Genomic DNA, 16893 nt, shown 5'->3' with positions numbered 1-16893 from the left:
AAACTTGTTAATGAGTACCTAATTTAATCTGAGAACCTGAAGGTGATACGAACAAGTGTATGGACTTTTAATGAAGGCTGTTGAAAATGTGAGCTATAAATGAATGTAGTCAGATTCAACTTTTAATAAATTATAACATGTACTTGTAATGTTCTCTACAGGGTATGGACAGTGGTTTTGCAGGTGGAGAAGATGAAATTTACAATGTTTATGATCAAGCCTGGAGAGGTGGTAAAGATATGGCCCAGAATATTTACAGGCCCAGTAAAAATCTGGATAAGGACATGTATGGTGATGATCTAGAAGCCAGAATAAAGACCAACAGGTACCAAGCAAACAGTTCAGTTTCAATGTTTGCACGAGTGTAAGCGAAGTAGTTTATAATTTGGTTCTTTCTCTTTTTCCCTAGATTTGTTCCCGATAAGGAGTTTTCTGGTTCAGATCGTAGGCAAAGAGGTCGAGAAGGACCAGTTCAGTTTGAGGAAGATCCTTTTGGTTTGGACAAGTTTTTGGAAGAAGCCAAACAGCATGGTGGCTCTAAAAGACCCTCAGATAGCAGCCGCCCCAAGGAACATGAGCATGAAGGCAAGAAGAGGAGGAAGGAATAGATACACCTCTTCACAGTGAATGGACTATTACCCATAACCCTTGTAATGTTCTCTACAGGGTATGATGCAAGTCATATGGGTAAACATTTTGTAAATGGGCCAGATAAAAACCAAATCTGGGTGTCAGATCCCAGCACTACTTTTTATTACAGCAGAAAGGTGGGGGGAGGGGGAGGATGGAAAATTCTACTTTGAACTATTTAGTTTTTTTAAAGAGTGGGTTGTGTTTGTGCTTCTCCCACCTTTTGGCATTTATGGAACATACTGCCCCATAAATGAAATTAAGATCACTTCCTTTTATGTGACATTAGTACTTTGGGGTTAATATTTTATGAAAGAATGACTGGTTATGAGTAAAGTTAACCCAACCACAGTGAGTAGAAGGATGTTCACCTATTGGAACTGTCCTGCCAAATGATGTATGCCCCTATTGTGCTCTGTTTTAATTTGGAGTGGGGAAAAGTAAGTGCTTGTTTGGTGCACCTATTTGTTTCAAATAAAAACATTTACACAAAATTTTCAGTTTTGTTCCTTTATTTAATAGGTAGTAATAGTATTAAAAATCTTTCTCTTCATCAGATGTTTGATCCCCTTGCAAAACTTTTGGTCTCTGAGCTTGAACTTGGAGCTGAAAAAAATCAAGTAAGCACTGTAAAGAAAGCCAATGTCCGCAAAAACATTAAAACTGAAAATTAACCCCTTAAGACTGCCTTTTTATTAGGAAGTCAGCACCAATAAGTCAAGAGGATGTTCTTTGTTTGTAAAACTCCCTGAATTTCAATTAAAAATTATAAATCAGCCCGGCCTCAGTTGGTGGTCTGATGCATCAGGCGGTCAACCAGTTCAATTCCCAGTCAGGGCACATGTCCAGGTTGTGGGCTCAGTCCCCAGTAGGGGGCATGCAGGAAGCAGCCAATTGGTGTTTCTATATCTCTCTCCCTCTTCCTTCCTCTCTATGAAATCTATAAAAACATTTAGAAAAAAATTCATTGTAAATCAGTCTGACCCAAGGCCACATAATAAGTGGAAAAGCCAGGATTTCATCCCCTGATAAATAGGCTGCTGTTTCCACTGCTCGGTGCTACATATGCTTGCTATCCATTACCAGGTCTTCTTTTACTTGCCTCTCCAGACCTTTTAGAACTAACTGGGCATTCTACCACCACCGCCATTCTTTAAAACAGGGATCCTCAAACTTTTTAAACGGGGCCAGTTCACTGTCCCTCAGACCGTTGGAGGGCCAGACTATAGTTTTAAAAAAACTATGAACAAATTCCTATGCACACTGCACATATCTTATTTTGAAGTAAAAAAACAAAACGGCAAAAACACCTGCATGTGGCCCACGGGCCGTAGTTTGAGGACGCCTGCTTTAAAAGATTGCCCCAAATGTCTGTCATTTCACACTTCTGACCTACTTAATTGATATACAGTAAGTACATGATATATAGAAAAATACTTACTTTTACTCCATCAATAACATGACTATCATGTTGTAGTGCATTCTGAAGTTCTTCTTCTGAAGAAAAGTGAATCCAACCCATACCTCTGTGAAAGCCAGTCTCTCTGTCCTAAAAATTCGAAATTTAAGAAAATAATCATGAACTTGAGAAAGTTTCTATAAGCTCCAAATCAAACTACCAATGTTTTATTTGCCAAAATGGGATAATAGACATTTTAATGAATGTCAAAAACTTTGCTTTAGCCAGCCCCTGTGGCTCAGTGGTTGAGCATCAACCCAGGAACCAAGAGGTCACTGGTTTGATTTCTGGTCTGGGCACATGTCTGGGTTGCAGGCTCGACCCCCGGTAGGGCGTGTGCAGGAGGCAGCCAATGGATGGTTCTAATCACTGATGTTTCTCTCCCTCTCTGAAATCAATAATAAATAAAAAAATCTTGCTTTAATGCATATTCACTCTCCTAGTTACCCAAAGCTTAATTCCTATGTTAATCTTAACATTCTCTGCTTTTTTGCTACCATTGGAGAAGTAAAATATAAGAATGAGCTTCCTGTACCATTCTAGATACAAACCACAGTAACAGTAATAGTCAAGGGAATTCCATTCACAAAAAGAAGTACACTCCCTGTTTCTAACTTCCTCACTTCTAGAAACGAAATTTAAGCTTCAGAATCTTGGTATATTTCTGGTAATTTCTGAGACTAATCACCCTCATCACCACCACTACCATTATCACCTGCTAAAAAGTTAATTCTAGAAAGCACACAGAAAAATACAGCCCAGAATAAAGTAAAACAAATTAGATTGATTTCTAAACCATCATGAGAAAGCAATGGGAATGTAATAAATATGCAAAGTTTTCTAAAACGCACCCAATTTAATGAGGATAAAAGTTAAAATATTCTCCACCAATTAGTTTTTTGGGTTTTTTTAATATATTTTAGTGATTTTTTACAGAGAGGGATAGAGAGTTGGAAACATCGATCAGCTGCCTCCTGCAACACCCCCTACTGGGGATGTACCCACAACCAAGGTACATGCCCTTTGACCGGAATCGAACCTGGGACCCTTCAGTCCGCAGGCCGTCGCTCTATCCACTGAGCCAAACTGGTTAGGGCTCCACCAATTAGTTTTATGATAAACTATCCTCTACTATCTCATTATCATGATCCTGTAGCAGGCAGAATTCTAAGATGGCCCCATGATCCCCTTGTTACTCCCTGTATAATCCCCTGTGGTGGTGGGGGGGGGAGGGGGATGCGACACAGACCTGTGCTATTCTTCTAATTAAAAGAATACATGGCAAAAGTGATGGGACGCTGCTCCCTTGATCAGGTTATATGCCAACGGTGATGGGGTGTTAATCTGTGACTATAAGACTTATCTTAGCAGACTGAAGAAACTCCCTTGCTGACTTTGAGGAAGCAAGCTGACATCCTGGGAAATAGCCTACAAAGAAGCCAGGAAACAAAAAACTGCAGCTAGTTCCTAGGACAGGCGTCCTCAAACTACGGCCCACGGGCCACATGCGGGTGTTTTTGCCGTTTTGTTTTTTTACTTCAAAATAAGATATGTGCAGTGTGCATAGGAATTTGTTTATAGTTTTTTTTAAACTATAGTCCGGCCCTCCAACGGTCTGAGGGACAGTGAACTGGCCCCCTGTTTAAAAAGTTTGAGGACCCCTGCTCTAGGATCTGAGAGCAGCCTCCAGCTGAAAGCCAACAAGAAAGCAAAAGCTCAGTCCCACAATTGAAAGACGACAACTGCCAAAACCTGTAGGAGCTTGGAAATCAATCTTACCAAGTTGAGCCTCTGATGAGACCAAAGCCCCAGCTGACAGGTTGCAGTTATATAGTCACTCAACAGAGGACTCAGCTAGACTGTGCCCAGAATCCTGATTTACAGAAACCGTTGAGATAATATATGTTCTTTTGAGCCACTAAGTTTGTGGTAATTTGTTCTGCAACAATAAAAAACTAGCACAAATGCCTAGGATATGGTGGGGTTTTTTTCTTTTCACTTTTTAATCAGTATCACCCAAAATTTATCATCAAAGATTAAACAGCTTGCCGAAACCGGTTTGGCTCAGTGGATAGAGCGTCAGCCTGCGGACTGAAGGGTCCCAGGTTTGATTCCGGTCAAGGGCATGAGCCTTGGTTGCCGGCACATCCCCGGTGGGGGGGGTGCGGGAGGCAGCTGATCGATGTTTCTCTCTCATCGATGTTTCTAACTCTATCTCCCTTCCTCTTTGTAAGAAATCAATAAAAAATATATTTTAAAAAAAGATTAAACAGCTTCACTCCATTATACATACAGATAAGTTGACATGCTTTGACAAAAACAAGAAATAAGAATTAAAGGATAACATTATTACTTAAAAACAAAAAACAAAACAAAACTCACAAAAGGTAGATTGCACTTTCGTATATGGCCAAACTGTGCAAAGTGTTCTCTCAGCTCACCTGTATAGGAAGAGAAAACATTAAAAGTAGTTAATGCATTTTGTATCCTCCATCCTAGATTGTAGATAGAAAGCAAAAGGTGTCTTAGAACTCCAAACTTGTTGTGTACAGGAGCTACTGGGCATTTCCTGAAGCCTTAAGATTTAGTAGGCAGGTAAGGTGTTGACTATGAAGATGTAATGTACCAGATTTTCGGAGGTGATGGGGTAGGGACATGGACTGATAAATTGCTGCGGTGACTGTAGTCTTCATCCCCAACAAATACCATCATACCAGACATTGTACTAAGTGCCTGCATTATAATCCCTATGAGAAGATCACATAGAAGACAATTACAACAAAGAGATTTCCAAATAAAATCTCAATTTACTTGCCTTTCATAATTTAAAGTTTATACTAAGTTAAATAGTTGATTTTCTAAAATTTGTTGAGTTGATCCTACTTTCAACCTTCCTGCCTTATTTCCCATTACTGTACAGCAAATGAAATTCTGTGTATGCATCCTGTGACTTCCCATCTTTGCATGTCATTCTTTCTCCTTGACATGTCAGTAATCCTATCTCCTCCTGCCTAAACTGTAATTATCCTTCAAGACCCAGGCCAAATACATTCACTGAATATTATTTTATTGAGCTTCTACTGAAAGACAACATACAGTACCCTATGAGGTGGGTATGAACAGTAGATAATGTTAAAGACCAAAAAACTACATGATCTCTTTCTCTTCTGAACTACAGTGCTTGTACTGTCTGACTTGCATTCTTATTACTTCTTTCCCCTAGTTCCGTGCTCAGCAAACTGCGGCTTGCAAGCCACATGCGGCTCTTTGGCCCCTTGAGTGTGGCTCTTCCACAAAATACCATGGCCTGGGCGAGTCTATTTTGAAGAAGTGGCGTTAGAAGAAGTTTAAGTTTAAAAAATTTGGCTCTCAAAAGAAATTTCAATCGTTGTACTGTTGATACTTGGCTCTGTTGACTAAGGAGTTTGCTGACCGCTGCCCTAGTTCATTTAACCTCATTGGTTCAACAATCACCTACATTTGTTGTTTGTAAGCCTCCTCCCCTCTACCACTACAGTGTAAGCTCCTGAGTCCACTATGTCCACAGTGATTGATACACAGGCGGGCAATATTTGCTAACCCTTCAACAACCCCCAGGGACTAAATTTCTTAAGAGCTCTATAGTTGGTCAAACCAGTTGGCAAGATCAGAATCTCACAGAACCTGTTACTAGAGGATACAAAAAACAGTGTTAATATACATGTTTTAAACCAGGTATTAGTTTTAGAAAACATTCACTTCCAAAATAAACTAGCTCTGGAAGGTAAACCTTTCCCCAAACTATCTACAATTTTTAGGAAAAACAGCTACAAGCACCAGGAACAATGCCTACCAAATAACAGATAATCTTTAAATATTTGATGAATGAATGAGCTGAGAGAGACTTTCAAAACTGAATGTTATACACTCTCTTGGAGATTTTATATATAACTAGAGGCCCGGTGCATGAAATTCATGCACGGGAGAGGGGGGATTCCCTCAGCCCGACCTGTACCCTCTCCAATGTGGGAGCCCAGGGATGGGGCCTAAACTGGCAGTTGGACATCACTCTCACAATCCGGGACCTCTGGCTCCTAACCGCTCACCTGCCTGCCTGTCCTAACCACTCTGCCTGCTGGCCTGATCCCCCTAACTGCCCACACTTGCCAGTCTAGTTACCCCTAACTGCCCTCCCCTGCTGGCCTGGTTGCCCCTATTAACTTTTTTTTTAAAATCGTATCCCCTTCACACACAACTGTATTTGACTTCTTTATTGGCTTCTCCCTCTCACACAATTTTTCTCCTTTCACTTTTTCCTACTGACTGATCATTTACAAACTTTTCTTTCCTCCTTATTTCCTACTTCTGTTCCATCATCCTTCTTCCCATCTTTCTCCTACCCTCACTCCCTCCTCACATTCCTTCTTTCCTTTATCTTTACTCCTACCCTCCCTCCCTACCGTAAATTTTTTTCTTCACTTCCTCCCTCCCCCATTTCTTCCTTCTTCCCATTCTCCTTTTAAGCTCTACTGGCTCCCCTTTAAAACTTTTCTCCCCCCCCCCCCCCCTCTTTCTCTCATCCTACATTTCCCATACATTATTCTCTACTTCCACTGTTTTAATATCTATCTATCTACCTGCCTAATTATTCACTATCACTTTTTTTCTTTTCTGACTCCTACTTTTAAAATCTGTCCCCAGTACACAACTATACTTGATTTTCATTATAGCTCCTACAGTTCTCTCATACATCCTCTTTCCTTCTTTAACTCTATTCTCTACTGACTCCTTTATAAAGTTCTCCCCTCCCTCCTTCTCTTCTTCCCCATCTCCCCCACTCCTCCCTCACTCTTTTACAGGCTAATTAAAAATTCTATGCTTGCCAAAACCGGTTTGGCTCAGTGGATAGAGCGTCGGCCTGCGGACTGAAAGGTCCCAGGTTTGATTCCGGTCAAGGGCACGTACCTTGGTTGTGGGCACATCCCCAGTAGGGGGTGTGCAAGAGGCAGCTGATCGATGTTTCTAACTCTCTCCCTCTGTAAAAAAATCAATAAAATATATTTTAAAAAAAAAATTCTATGCTTTCCATCCTGTCTTAGTACTGACTGCTTTCCTCTCTGGACCTGTAGCCGCCTCTGTTGGGCACTTGGGCCCCTCTTGCACTGGCTTTGAGGGGTCAAGCCTACCGTGGCCCGCAACTCCCCCCTCCGAGTTGGGGGAGGGTCCAGCCGGCATGGGCCAGCATCCATCTTGGGCACCACTGCGTTAAGTGCATTCATGTGCGAGAGGCTTTTCTCCCTCTGAGTGCTGAAGTGAGGGAAGTGGGGGGAAGCTGAGGCCTTTCCGGCCCCGCAGCGTGCCCGCTCCCACGCCTCAAGCAGCTCTCTGTCCACTCCCCTCCAGAATTTGCAGGCAACAGGTGTGCTTGCACAGGCATGGTCAGGGCCTGGCTTGTCCTAGGGCGGGGGGGCGGGGAGGGGAGGTGTGCGCGGTGGGAGGAGGCTTTGAGGTTATGGCTTGGGAGGATGGACGGGTGTCCTGGGCATCGCGGGGCCGCCCTGTGTGTTTGTGGCAGTGGGATCCCCGCGTTGTTTACCAGTGGCTCTTCCAGGTCTGGTGCCTTACCTCCACGTCCACTCTCGTCCACTCTCCGTTGTCGCGCCTGGGCCCTTCCTTCATGTTGGGTCCACACCCTCTCGATTTGCATACGTGCACCCCGCCCCCCACCTTTGGCATCTGCCGACTGCTCCCGAGAACCGGCCTCCTGCAGTGCAGGTGTCGCCCCTCGCCCCCACCACCTCAGGAGGGGGGTTGGTGGCATCCCCGGGCAGAGTGCTCTCTGACAGGGTGTGGTGTCGCGGGGGTGTTTGTCAGGCGCATGCCAACGGGAGAAAAAGAGGACTCTGGCGCTGGGGGCAGGGAAGAGAGCCTCATGCAAGTCCCCCTGCTGGTCTGTCAATATGCAAATTGGTCGTTACTGTGACACCATTAGGACCAATTTGCATATTATCTCTTTCTTTTTTTTGCATATTATCTCTTTATTATATAGATTATTATATAGATTGATTTCAGAGAGAAAAGGAGAGGGAAAGAAACATCAATGATGAGAATCATTGATGGGCTGCCTCCTGCACACCCTACACTGGGGATGGAGCCCGAAACTGGGGCATGTGCCCTGACTGGGAATCCAACTGGGACTTCCTCCTTCATAGGTTGATGCTTAATCAATGAACCATGCCGGCCGGGCTCTTGGAGGGTTTTAAATCCCCCGTTACAGTGTGGAATCTCGCATTTGCAAGATGCTGAAGAAACCCCTGAGCCTTTCTACAGTTTCACAGGGCCTAGGCAAGGCATTCTACTGGGTTTGGTCTTCACCCACAACATATTGAGAAGGAGAGACACAAATTGATCTACTTCCCATCCTACTATCATACTTGGGCCACAAAAATTAAGAGAAGCTACCCCTGTTCTATTGTTTAAGAGAACTGACTCGACACACGGATTATCCACAAAAGTGACTGTAAGCAAATGTAAAATTTTAAATCATAAAAATGTAAATTGTAAAACTGCTTACCAAAATTTTGGTAAGCAAAGGTAAAAACCTTATCTCAAAACAGCAGTCGACGCTGACAAAAAAAAACAATGTTGGTGAGAGAATTCAGTATTGATTACTCCCGACCCTCTATCTCCAGCCGATGCCTTCCCCATGAGCTTCAATTTTAGTAATCATGAAAATAACCACTTACTCAGTCCTTAACTCTATATTTAGCACAAGTTTAAGCAGTTTACATGTAAACTCCTTTACAATGGTATGAGGACGATCCTGACTCCGTTTCATAGGAGATGAAATTGAAGCACCGAGTTGGACCCTTTGCCCAGGCTACACGATTCAATGGCCGGGATGGAAGTCGAGCCCAAGCGGTACGGCTTCAGAGGACCCTTCTCACTCAGCGACACACAGCCTCCTCTGCCCCACACGTTTAAACTTAACTCGTCTCCTTTCGACCTGCTTCTCCTACATTCCAGCCACGAAATTCACCCACGTGAGAACCTGGAAGCCAGTCCTCCTTTTCCCTCAGTAGGTGCTCTACCGCCGATCACGACATCACGAAAAGCTGTCGGTTTTGTTTTGTTAGCATAGATGGATCTGACCTCCCTTCTACCACTCCCCTCGCTCAGCTCCTCCGCTTGGAGCTGAATTACTGAAATTGCCTTTCAGTTCGTCTCCTCGCCTCCAATCTTGCCACTTGGAATTCCTCCCCCACACCGCAATCAAATTAATCCCTTCTAAATGGTAAAGCTTAAAAGTTTCCGCCAAAACCGGTTTGGCTCAGTGGATAGAGCGTCGGCCTGCGGACTGAAGGGTCCCAGGTTCGATTCCGGTCAAGGGCATGTACCTTGGTTGCGGGCACTCCCCGGTGGCGGGTGGGCAGGAGGCAGCAGAATGATGTTTCTAACTTTCTATCTCTCTCCCTTCCTCTCTGTAAAAAAAATCAATAAAATGTATTTAAAAAAAAAAAGTTTCCGAGTAATAGCCTCTCCACCCAATCACCCCGAAAGACAGGAGATCGTGAACACGCGCTCCAAAAGCTCAAGCGGCATTCCTACACGGTTACTTGCAAACGTTTCCTCCTGCTCCTGGGTGAGCACAGAAGCAGACCCGCCTCCTCACGGAGCCACCACGCCGACTCGAGGGCTCCGCTGGAAGCAGAGCTCCTGAGGATCGCTTGGACCTAAACATTCCGCCCCGCTCCGTCTCCATCACTCACTTGAAGAGGCGGTCCAGGGGATTTTCCTGACAAAGGCAACGGGCCGGCTGGTGCTGGCCCGCAGAGCCATAGCGGCCCTCGCTGCCGACGCCGCCATCTTTAGCTGGAGGGACCTCGGCGAGCGGAGGTCGCGACCCCGGAAAAACCTGCCGCGCGTCCAGTGCACGGGATCTGCTTCCGGGGCAGAGGAGGCCGGGCAGCGAGATGGGGAAGATGGCGGCGGCCTTGGGCTCTGTGGCGACGCTCGTGACAGAACCTGGGGAGGACGCCTTTCGGAAGCTTTTCCGCTTCTACCGGCAGAGCCGCCCGGGGACCGCAGACCTGGGAGGGGTCATCGACTTCTCGGCGGCCCAGGCAGCCCGCGGCCCGGGGCCCGGGGCCCACAAGGTACGGAGAGGAGCGGCGCGCGCCTCCCCGACGTCCGGCCTCGCTTCCCGGAGGGTTTTCAATGCCGTCGTCGCTTTTCGCTTCCACACTGGTTGTTATTGAGCGACCCCCGCCCTCCGTGGGCACAGAGTTGAACTGCCCACGAAACGTCCCGCTTTGGCGATGAAGAGCTCTCCGCAGCTGGTTTCTCCACGTGGCCTTTCGTGGCGGTGCCCTCGGTCAAAAAAATGTCTGGGAATTGGTATTTATTCCTTCCATTAACTGGCCACTTGCATTTCTACTTGGATTTGTGTAAAAAACCGTAAACCGTGTTCGTAGACCTTAGGGTAGGGCTCAGCAGTTTTAAAAAAGCCAACTGCCCGAGTAATCCCAGAACTGATTGGGATCGCTGTTGTCCATAAAACTGATAGCGGTCTTGTCTGAGCCTCCTAGAAAGAAGGCATTCAGAGGTAGTTCAGAGATAATCTCTCCAAGTTGAAAGTGAAGGGATAACGAATCTAAGCATCATCCATTATTTCTACCTTTGGGCGGGGCGCAGGGTACACAGGGAGAATCACAACTACAGTGTAATGTATATTTTCTTTTCTTTATTGATTAAGGTATTACATGTGTTCTTATTCCTCCATTGCTGCCCCCCGCCCCCTGTATATTTTCTTTACAGTTACTTTAACACTTGAGGATACCTGATCCCTTAATTTGCCCTTGGTATTGTCCACAGATGGCTGGGTGAGGCATTCTTTCCAAGCCTAGAATAGTTCTTAATAAAATTGGAATGCCATGATACCACCATATTTGTCTGAAACTCGGCTTCATAAGAAGCTTCACTTGTTAGCAGAAGTGGTCTTAGAGTTGTCAGAACAACACAGAAAGTCTGCACCCCTGCAATAATACAGTTGATTCATGGGAGAATCCCTCAGACCCTTATTCAGCTACTTTTGCCCAAAACTTGACCATAATACATACTTTTAGAATTAAGTCACCCGAGAAGGAGACATTATGTGTAGCACATACTTAAAACAGTAAGTACTCAATAAATACACTATTGAGTAATAAAAACTTTGTTATTTAGTTACCCAGCTCAAAACAGATTGAAAGTAGCAACTTAGAGAAGAAAGTTACTGTTAAAAGACACCTAATGAGAGCAGTGGAGGAAGTGATGGCAACAGTTTGGGGGGGGGGGGCAACAGAAAAATTCTTTTTAAAAGCTAAGATTGCGCTAGCCACTTTGGCTCAGTGGATAGAGTGTTGACCTATAGACTGAAGGGTCCTGGGTTCCATTCGGTCAAGGGCACATGCCCAGGTTGCAAACTCAATCCCCAGTAGGGGGCCTGCAAAAGGCAGCCGATCAATGATTCATCATTGATGTTTCTATCTCTTTCACCCTTTCTCTCTCTCTCTGAAATCAATAAAAAATATATTTAAATAAATAAACAAATAAAAGAATACATATTGTACTTTTAACAAACAGGGTTCCTAATGTTTTATTGATGGATTGTATGGTTAGAGTGCTCTCTTTTCATTCTCTCACCGTCCCCAGCCTGGTGTTCTTCATAGCTCTGTTTAAGCACCAACTGTAGCCCTAGCTGGTTTGGCTCAGTGGATAGAGCATCAGCCTGAGGACTGAAGGGTCCCGGGTTAGATTCCAGTCAAGGGCACATGCCTAGGTTGCAGGCTCAATCCCCACCAGGGGGCGTGCAGGAGGCAGCTGATCAGTGATTCTCATCATTGATGTTTATATCTCTCCCTCTTCCTTTCCTCTCTGAAATCAATAAAAATAAACACCAACTGTATACAAATGCCTCAGAAGCATTATTATTAGCCCTAACAGAAGTAAGCAGCGTTGTGACTCGGAGTATTCCAGTACGCCAAACAACAGAGTCCTAAAAGAAATCACAAAGGTATGATATCGAAAAGGTAGAATTTAAGGCAAAAATCAGCCTGCTTCTCATTATTATCTTAATTCTATATAGCTCTCTAGTGGCCAGTATATAGATGAGGAAACTGAGGCTCTAAGAAGTGACTTATCTAAGTCTTACATAAAGTAAGTGATGGGACTAAGTTTAGGATCCCAGACTTATGACTCCCAATTTTGCCCCATACCAGAAATCTCTTTAGAGCTTTGAAGTTCTCAGATTTGATCTGTAAAATAACCTTAGCCCTCTGACGTGTTTCCTTCCTGCCAGGTGGTCAGATCTCAGCTGTGTGTGTCCTCAGTCAGTGACCACGATGCACATAGAGCAGGACTTCAGCCGGTCAGCAATTGGCGAGCTTATGGACTCGAAGGCTATCCTGGTGAGTACAGGTGATCTACAAGGTGAATTCAATCATTTATCTAATTTTAGAAGAGGAGCTAGTAAATAGATAAAGAACAGCAACTACACAGAAATGTTCCACTCTCCAACCCCTCCTAAATTCTGCCTCATCTAAGATTTCCATTTATGTAGCACTCCTAAAGGACAGGAGTCACTACTGCTGCTTATATTGCACAGCGGGTACAAATGAAAAATATGACAGTGACTCCGGGCTCCCTGCCGTATCTCTCTGAACACCCACCTGCTCTGGCAGAAGAACCACTTTGAGTGATAGAATAATTAATAATGGTCACTCCAGACTGGCTGGCATGGCTCTGTGGTTGAGTGTCAACCTATGAACCAGGAGGTCATGGTTCGATTCCCGGTCAGGCCACATGCTGATGTTGCGGGCTGGATCAATAGTGTGGGGTGTGCAGAAGGCAGCCAATCAATGATTCTCTCATCGTTGATGTTTCTCTCTCTTCCTCTCTGAAATGAATAAAAATATATTTTAAAAAATAAAAATGGTCACTCTAGTCACAAAATCCCTGTATTCTCAAATGGCATAACAACAACTTAAAAATTATTGGCATTATCAAGGCCAAACATTTGAAAAAATTACAGTAATGAGATCAGAAGTCCTAAAATTTTAGTGATATTGGGTAGCTCACTTTGCAGATAAAATAATAAGATTAATTATTGTGAACTATTCAGAAGATACGGAAATGCTTTATTTGGCCAAGTAATCTTAACATCTGTCATCTTGTTTCTTTCTAGAGGACATACTCGTAAAGTTAACATTGCACTTGTGATTTCAAATATGGAATAAAAGCAAGTGATACCCCTAAAAAGAAATAGTAATTTTTGTACTAAGGGCCAGGTCTGTATTACAGCTTTTAATATAGTATGACCACTAAAGTATTTGTTAACATGGGAAGGTATAATAGCTTTTTAAAAAATTGGGTGGGTTTTTTTTTTTTTTTTAATGTTTATTGATTTTGAGAGAGAGAGAGACATCTATGTGAAAGAGGAACATTGATCGGTTGCCTCCCTCACATGCCCCAACCAGGAACCCAACCCACAACCTAGGTATGTGCCCTGACCAGGAATCAAACCCACCACATTTCAGTGTACAGGACAATGCTCCAATTGAGCCACACAGGCCAGGGCTGGAAGGTGTACAGCTTTAATACTTCCTATAAAAGGCCTCATGAACTTTAGTTCTGTATTAAAGAACTGAAGATGATCTTATGACTGAAGTCACTGAGGAAACAATCAAATGGCCTTCATATGTGAAAGCATTGCTCCCCATGAGTTTAGATAAATGAGCATGCATCACCATCGGTCTTTTAATCACTTTGTTCTTGAAGGCTGCCCTGTACCTTTCAGACCTAGCTCCTGTATTCAAGGCCATGTTTCTGTAATTGTGCCTTCTTCCCTTAACAAATTGTTCAGGCTGCAAGGTTATCAACCCTTCTTTGGTTTTATTTTCTCCAAATTGGTGTCCTTGGTTTTCTAGGATTTTACACTTAAGCGACATCATTTAAGTTGGTACCTATGGTAAATGTGTCCCTAGAGTCTTTATTCTGATTTCCTAGCCATTATAAGCTGCATTTAATAGAATTATAACGTCCAAAACAGGGGAGATGACAGTCTCTTCTTACTCTGACTTGATTGGAAGGATTGTGTTTACTTGTGGATTCTGTTTATTCTGAAGGAGCCTAGGCGTACCACATCTTGTCCTTATGAGAGTGAGCAGGAAGATGATGGGTCTGAAGACCAGAAACTGAATCTGGGGACGAGTAGACTTGAGGGGGAACATGATAGTATTGAACATTTGAAAAGTTGTGCACAAGAGGGGATGGGAAGTAGTGCATACTAGTGGTTAGGGCCTAGGTTCTGACACCATACTACCTGGGTTCATGTCCTGGCTCTACTATCTACTACTACATAACCTTGGGCAAATTTCTTAATCTCTCTTGGCCTCAGCTTCCTCATATATACAACGTGTAAAAATAGTACCCACTTTAAAAGATTATAGTGAGGATTAAATATGAGTATCCTAGTAAAGTGCTTAGGTCAATGCCTGGCACATAGTAAATAGTCATTAAATGTTAGCTGTAAAGCTTGAAGTATTAATCAAGAAGAATTAAAAGCTAATGTGGGCTTGCTCTGTGTGTCAGAACCTAAGGCCAATTCATGAAAATTTGAAAGGCAAATTTTAACTCAGTGAAAGGATAACAGCAGTTGTCTGAAATGGACTGCCTGAAAAGGTATTAAATTTCCTATCACTCTTCAGGCTTGGACTAGGTCAGGGGTATTCTTCCTTTAATCTCATATTTGCCGGGGTGCGGGGTGAGGGCGGGGGGAGATCGTGGTGGTGGTGGTGGTGGTGCTGTAATCTTTTCTTTTTAAATGGTGATAGCATGTGATAGATTATTGGGGAGTTTCATACCTTTTTTCTTTCAAAATAGTGATAGTCTTATCACTCTCCTAAATTATTTGGATAATTTCACTAGTACATGAAATGCAAAAATAACCTCCACATTTATAAGCAAGTATTCTCATTCCTGTCCTCCAACTTTAGAGAAAGAAGAGTTCCTTCAACTCAGCCAGTCCCTTCACCTCTGACCCCACCTTCTTTTACTTCCTCCTGCTTTCAAGACCTTGCTCTGTTCCTTTCCTCACTTCATTTTTAGCCAGTTTTCTTCAACTGGCTCTTTCCTCACGATCTATAAGCATGCTTCAGTCTTTTTAAACCCTAAAAACCATAAACTCTCCCCTTATTTTTTTATTCTTCTTTGACTACTCCTCAGTCTTTGTTTCTTTTATCAACCAGGCTTTTAAAAGATATTATCTGGTCAGAGGGGAGGGAGGGTTGAGGGGCTCAGTCAAAAAAGTGAAGGGATTAAGCAAAAAAATATATATATATTCATAGACACAGACAACAGTTTGGTGATTTGTGCCGCGCCAGCACAGCCAAGGGTTCGGCGAACCTGAGGGGGGCAGGCGAAGGATGAAGAAAAGACAGACAAAGAGAATAAGCTGGGTCTAGGTGGATCTTCTGTGCCTGGCTGAGACCACAGAACAGATCCAGACTGCAAGCTGATGCTTTATTTTATAGTCAGAGGTAAACAAGGTAGTGGTCACCATAGTTACAATGTTCTTGTGAGTTTCACTTGTTTTGGCAGCACTTGCTGCACCTCCCACAGCCCATTAGCTAACCAGGAAGGATCTAGGGAGCGTCATAAGGTCAAATACAATATACAGATGATATATTGCAGAATTGTACACCTGAAGTCTATATAATTTTATTAACCAATGTCACTCCAATAAATTAAAAATTAAAATTAAAAAATAAATAAGACATTATCTGTATAACTCTCTATTGTCCTATCTCCAGGTATTTCATGAAGGATAAAATTTTTCAACTCTTTATCTCAGTTCTTAAGAAAGTGCACAGTGTGGGTCTGTTGAATGCTTGATGAATTAATCCTTGCCATGCATAGGATTCTAGTTAAACGTTGTTATTGTTCTTTTATAAAGGAGAAAAGTGATGTGAGATTACTTTCAAGGTCATAAGGATCTTTTCAGCATACATGCTGTAGGTATTTGCATCGTACCATACCGAGCAGATGTACATACCATATTCCTTCCCTGCTATATTAGTCAGGAGGCAGAAATCATACCAATTATTATAACCGTGATAATTTATAGACTCAGTAGCCAGAAAATAGAAAATGGAAAGGGCAAAAAGGGCACACTGAAATATCAAAGGTAGTAACTGCAGGAAGCAGCCACCACCTCTGTACATGGTGACACTGGGTGAAAATTTAAGGGAAGACTTTTGGCGGTTTCAATTCTAAAGTTTGCTTTGGGGTAACACAAATAATAATTGTGGAATGTTTGTTTCCCTTGAGAGTAACCCCAAAAGCCAAAGGTATTTGCATAGTGGTAGATGGCTAGTGATCATCAAACTTAACTTTTTACTAACTTGAAGGAATTCCTCTTCCTGTAAAATTGGAGAATAGGAATTAGAACATTTGCTTATTAGCATGGAAGCCACTGGAAGCATGAGTAAAAGAAGATGGAAAGTAAATAGTAAAGTAGAGGGTATAAGGAAGTCAACAGAAGTAAACTATCTGAATAACCGATGCAGAATTTCCTCCTCTCCTTTCTTTCCCACCCATCTTTTATATAGGTTTTATTTTCATCCCAAACCCCTTCCGCCCGGGTTACCAGTGGCACTGGGTGAAGCAGTGCCTTAAGTTATATTCCCAGAAACCTAATGTATGTAACCTGGACAAACACATGACTAAAGAAGAGACCCAAGATGTATGGGAACAGAGCAAAGAGTTTCTCAGGTAGGTTTTATCAA

The 16893-nt window shown here is 43.1% G+C and overlaps 3 protein-coding genes across 3 annotated transcripts in view; 2 read left to right on the top strand and 1 right to left on the bottom strand.

Moving 5' to 3' along the window:
* The window catches only part of SNW1 (SNW domain containing 1), a 43444-nt gene extending 42378 nt beyond the window's left edge, over positions 1 to 1066 (top strand). Inside the window, exons 13-14 of the mRNA XM_079767831.1 lie at positions 162 to 325; positions 410 to 1066. Of these exons, the coding sequence (XP_079623957.1) occupies positions 162 to 325; positions 410 to 608 (363 nt within the window). The 3' untranslated portion in view covers positions 609 to 1066. The remainder of the gene's footprint in view (positions 1 to 161; positions 326 to 409) is intronic.
* A 32-nt stretch (positions 1067 to 1098) lies between these two features.
* Positions 1099 to 9962, bottom strand: SLIRP (SRA stem-loop interacting RNA binding protein). Its single transcript, XM_079767833.1, has 4 exons — positions 9838 to 9962; positions 4472 to 4530; positions 2072 to 2179; positions 1099 to 1236 (listed from the first exon to the last, which is right to left on the bottom strand). Exons 1-4 carry the CDS (start codon positions 9932 to 9934, stop codon positions 1165 to 1167), a joined length of 336 nt encoding a protein of 111 aa, XP_079623959.1. The 5' UTR covers positions 9935 to 9962; the 3' UTR covers positions 1099 to 1164.
* Positions 9958 to 16893, top strand: part of ALKBH1 (alkB homolog 1, histone H2A dioxygenase) — a 25683-nt gene continuing 18747 nt past the window's right edge. The window contains exons 1-3 of the mRNA XM_079767832.1: positions 9958 to 10224; positions 12408 to 12516; positions 16717 to 16879. Coding sequence (XP_079623958.1) covers positions 10042 to 10224; positions 12408 to 12516; positions 16717 to 16879 — 455 coding nt within the window. The 5' untranslated portion in view covers positions 9958 to 10041. The remainder of the gene's footprint in view (positions 10225 to 12407; positions 12517 to 16716; positions 16880 to 16893) is intronic.

The sequence above is a fragment of the Cnephaeus nilssonii genome (genome assembly GCF_951640355.1).
Source record: "Cnephaeus nilssonii genome assembly, chromosome: 4".
Lineage (NCBI taxonomy): Eukaryota > Metazoa > Chordata > Mammalia > Chiroptera > Vespertilionidae > Cnephaeus > Cnephaeus nilssonii.
The sequence above is the reverse complement of the archived record's forward strand: the minus strand, read 5'-3'. Positions and strand labels throughout refer to the sequence as shown.

Coding starts and splice junctions, on each gene's coding strand:
- SLIRP (XM_079767833.1), bottom strand. CDS start 9,934: ATGGCGGCGTCGGCAGCGAGGGCCGCTATGGCTCTGCGGGCCAGCACC. Junction 2,180..4,471: donor GAAAGTGCAATCTACCTTTT/GTGAGTTTTGTT, acceptor TCGAATTTTTAG/GACAGAGAGACTGGCTTTCA. Junction 1,237..2,071: donor ATGTTATTGATGGAGTAAAA/GTAAGTATTTTT, acceptor GATTTTTTTCAG/CTCCAAGTTCAAGCTCAGAG.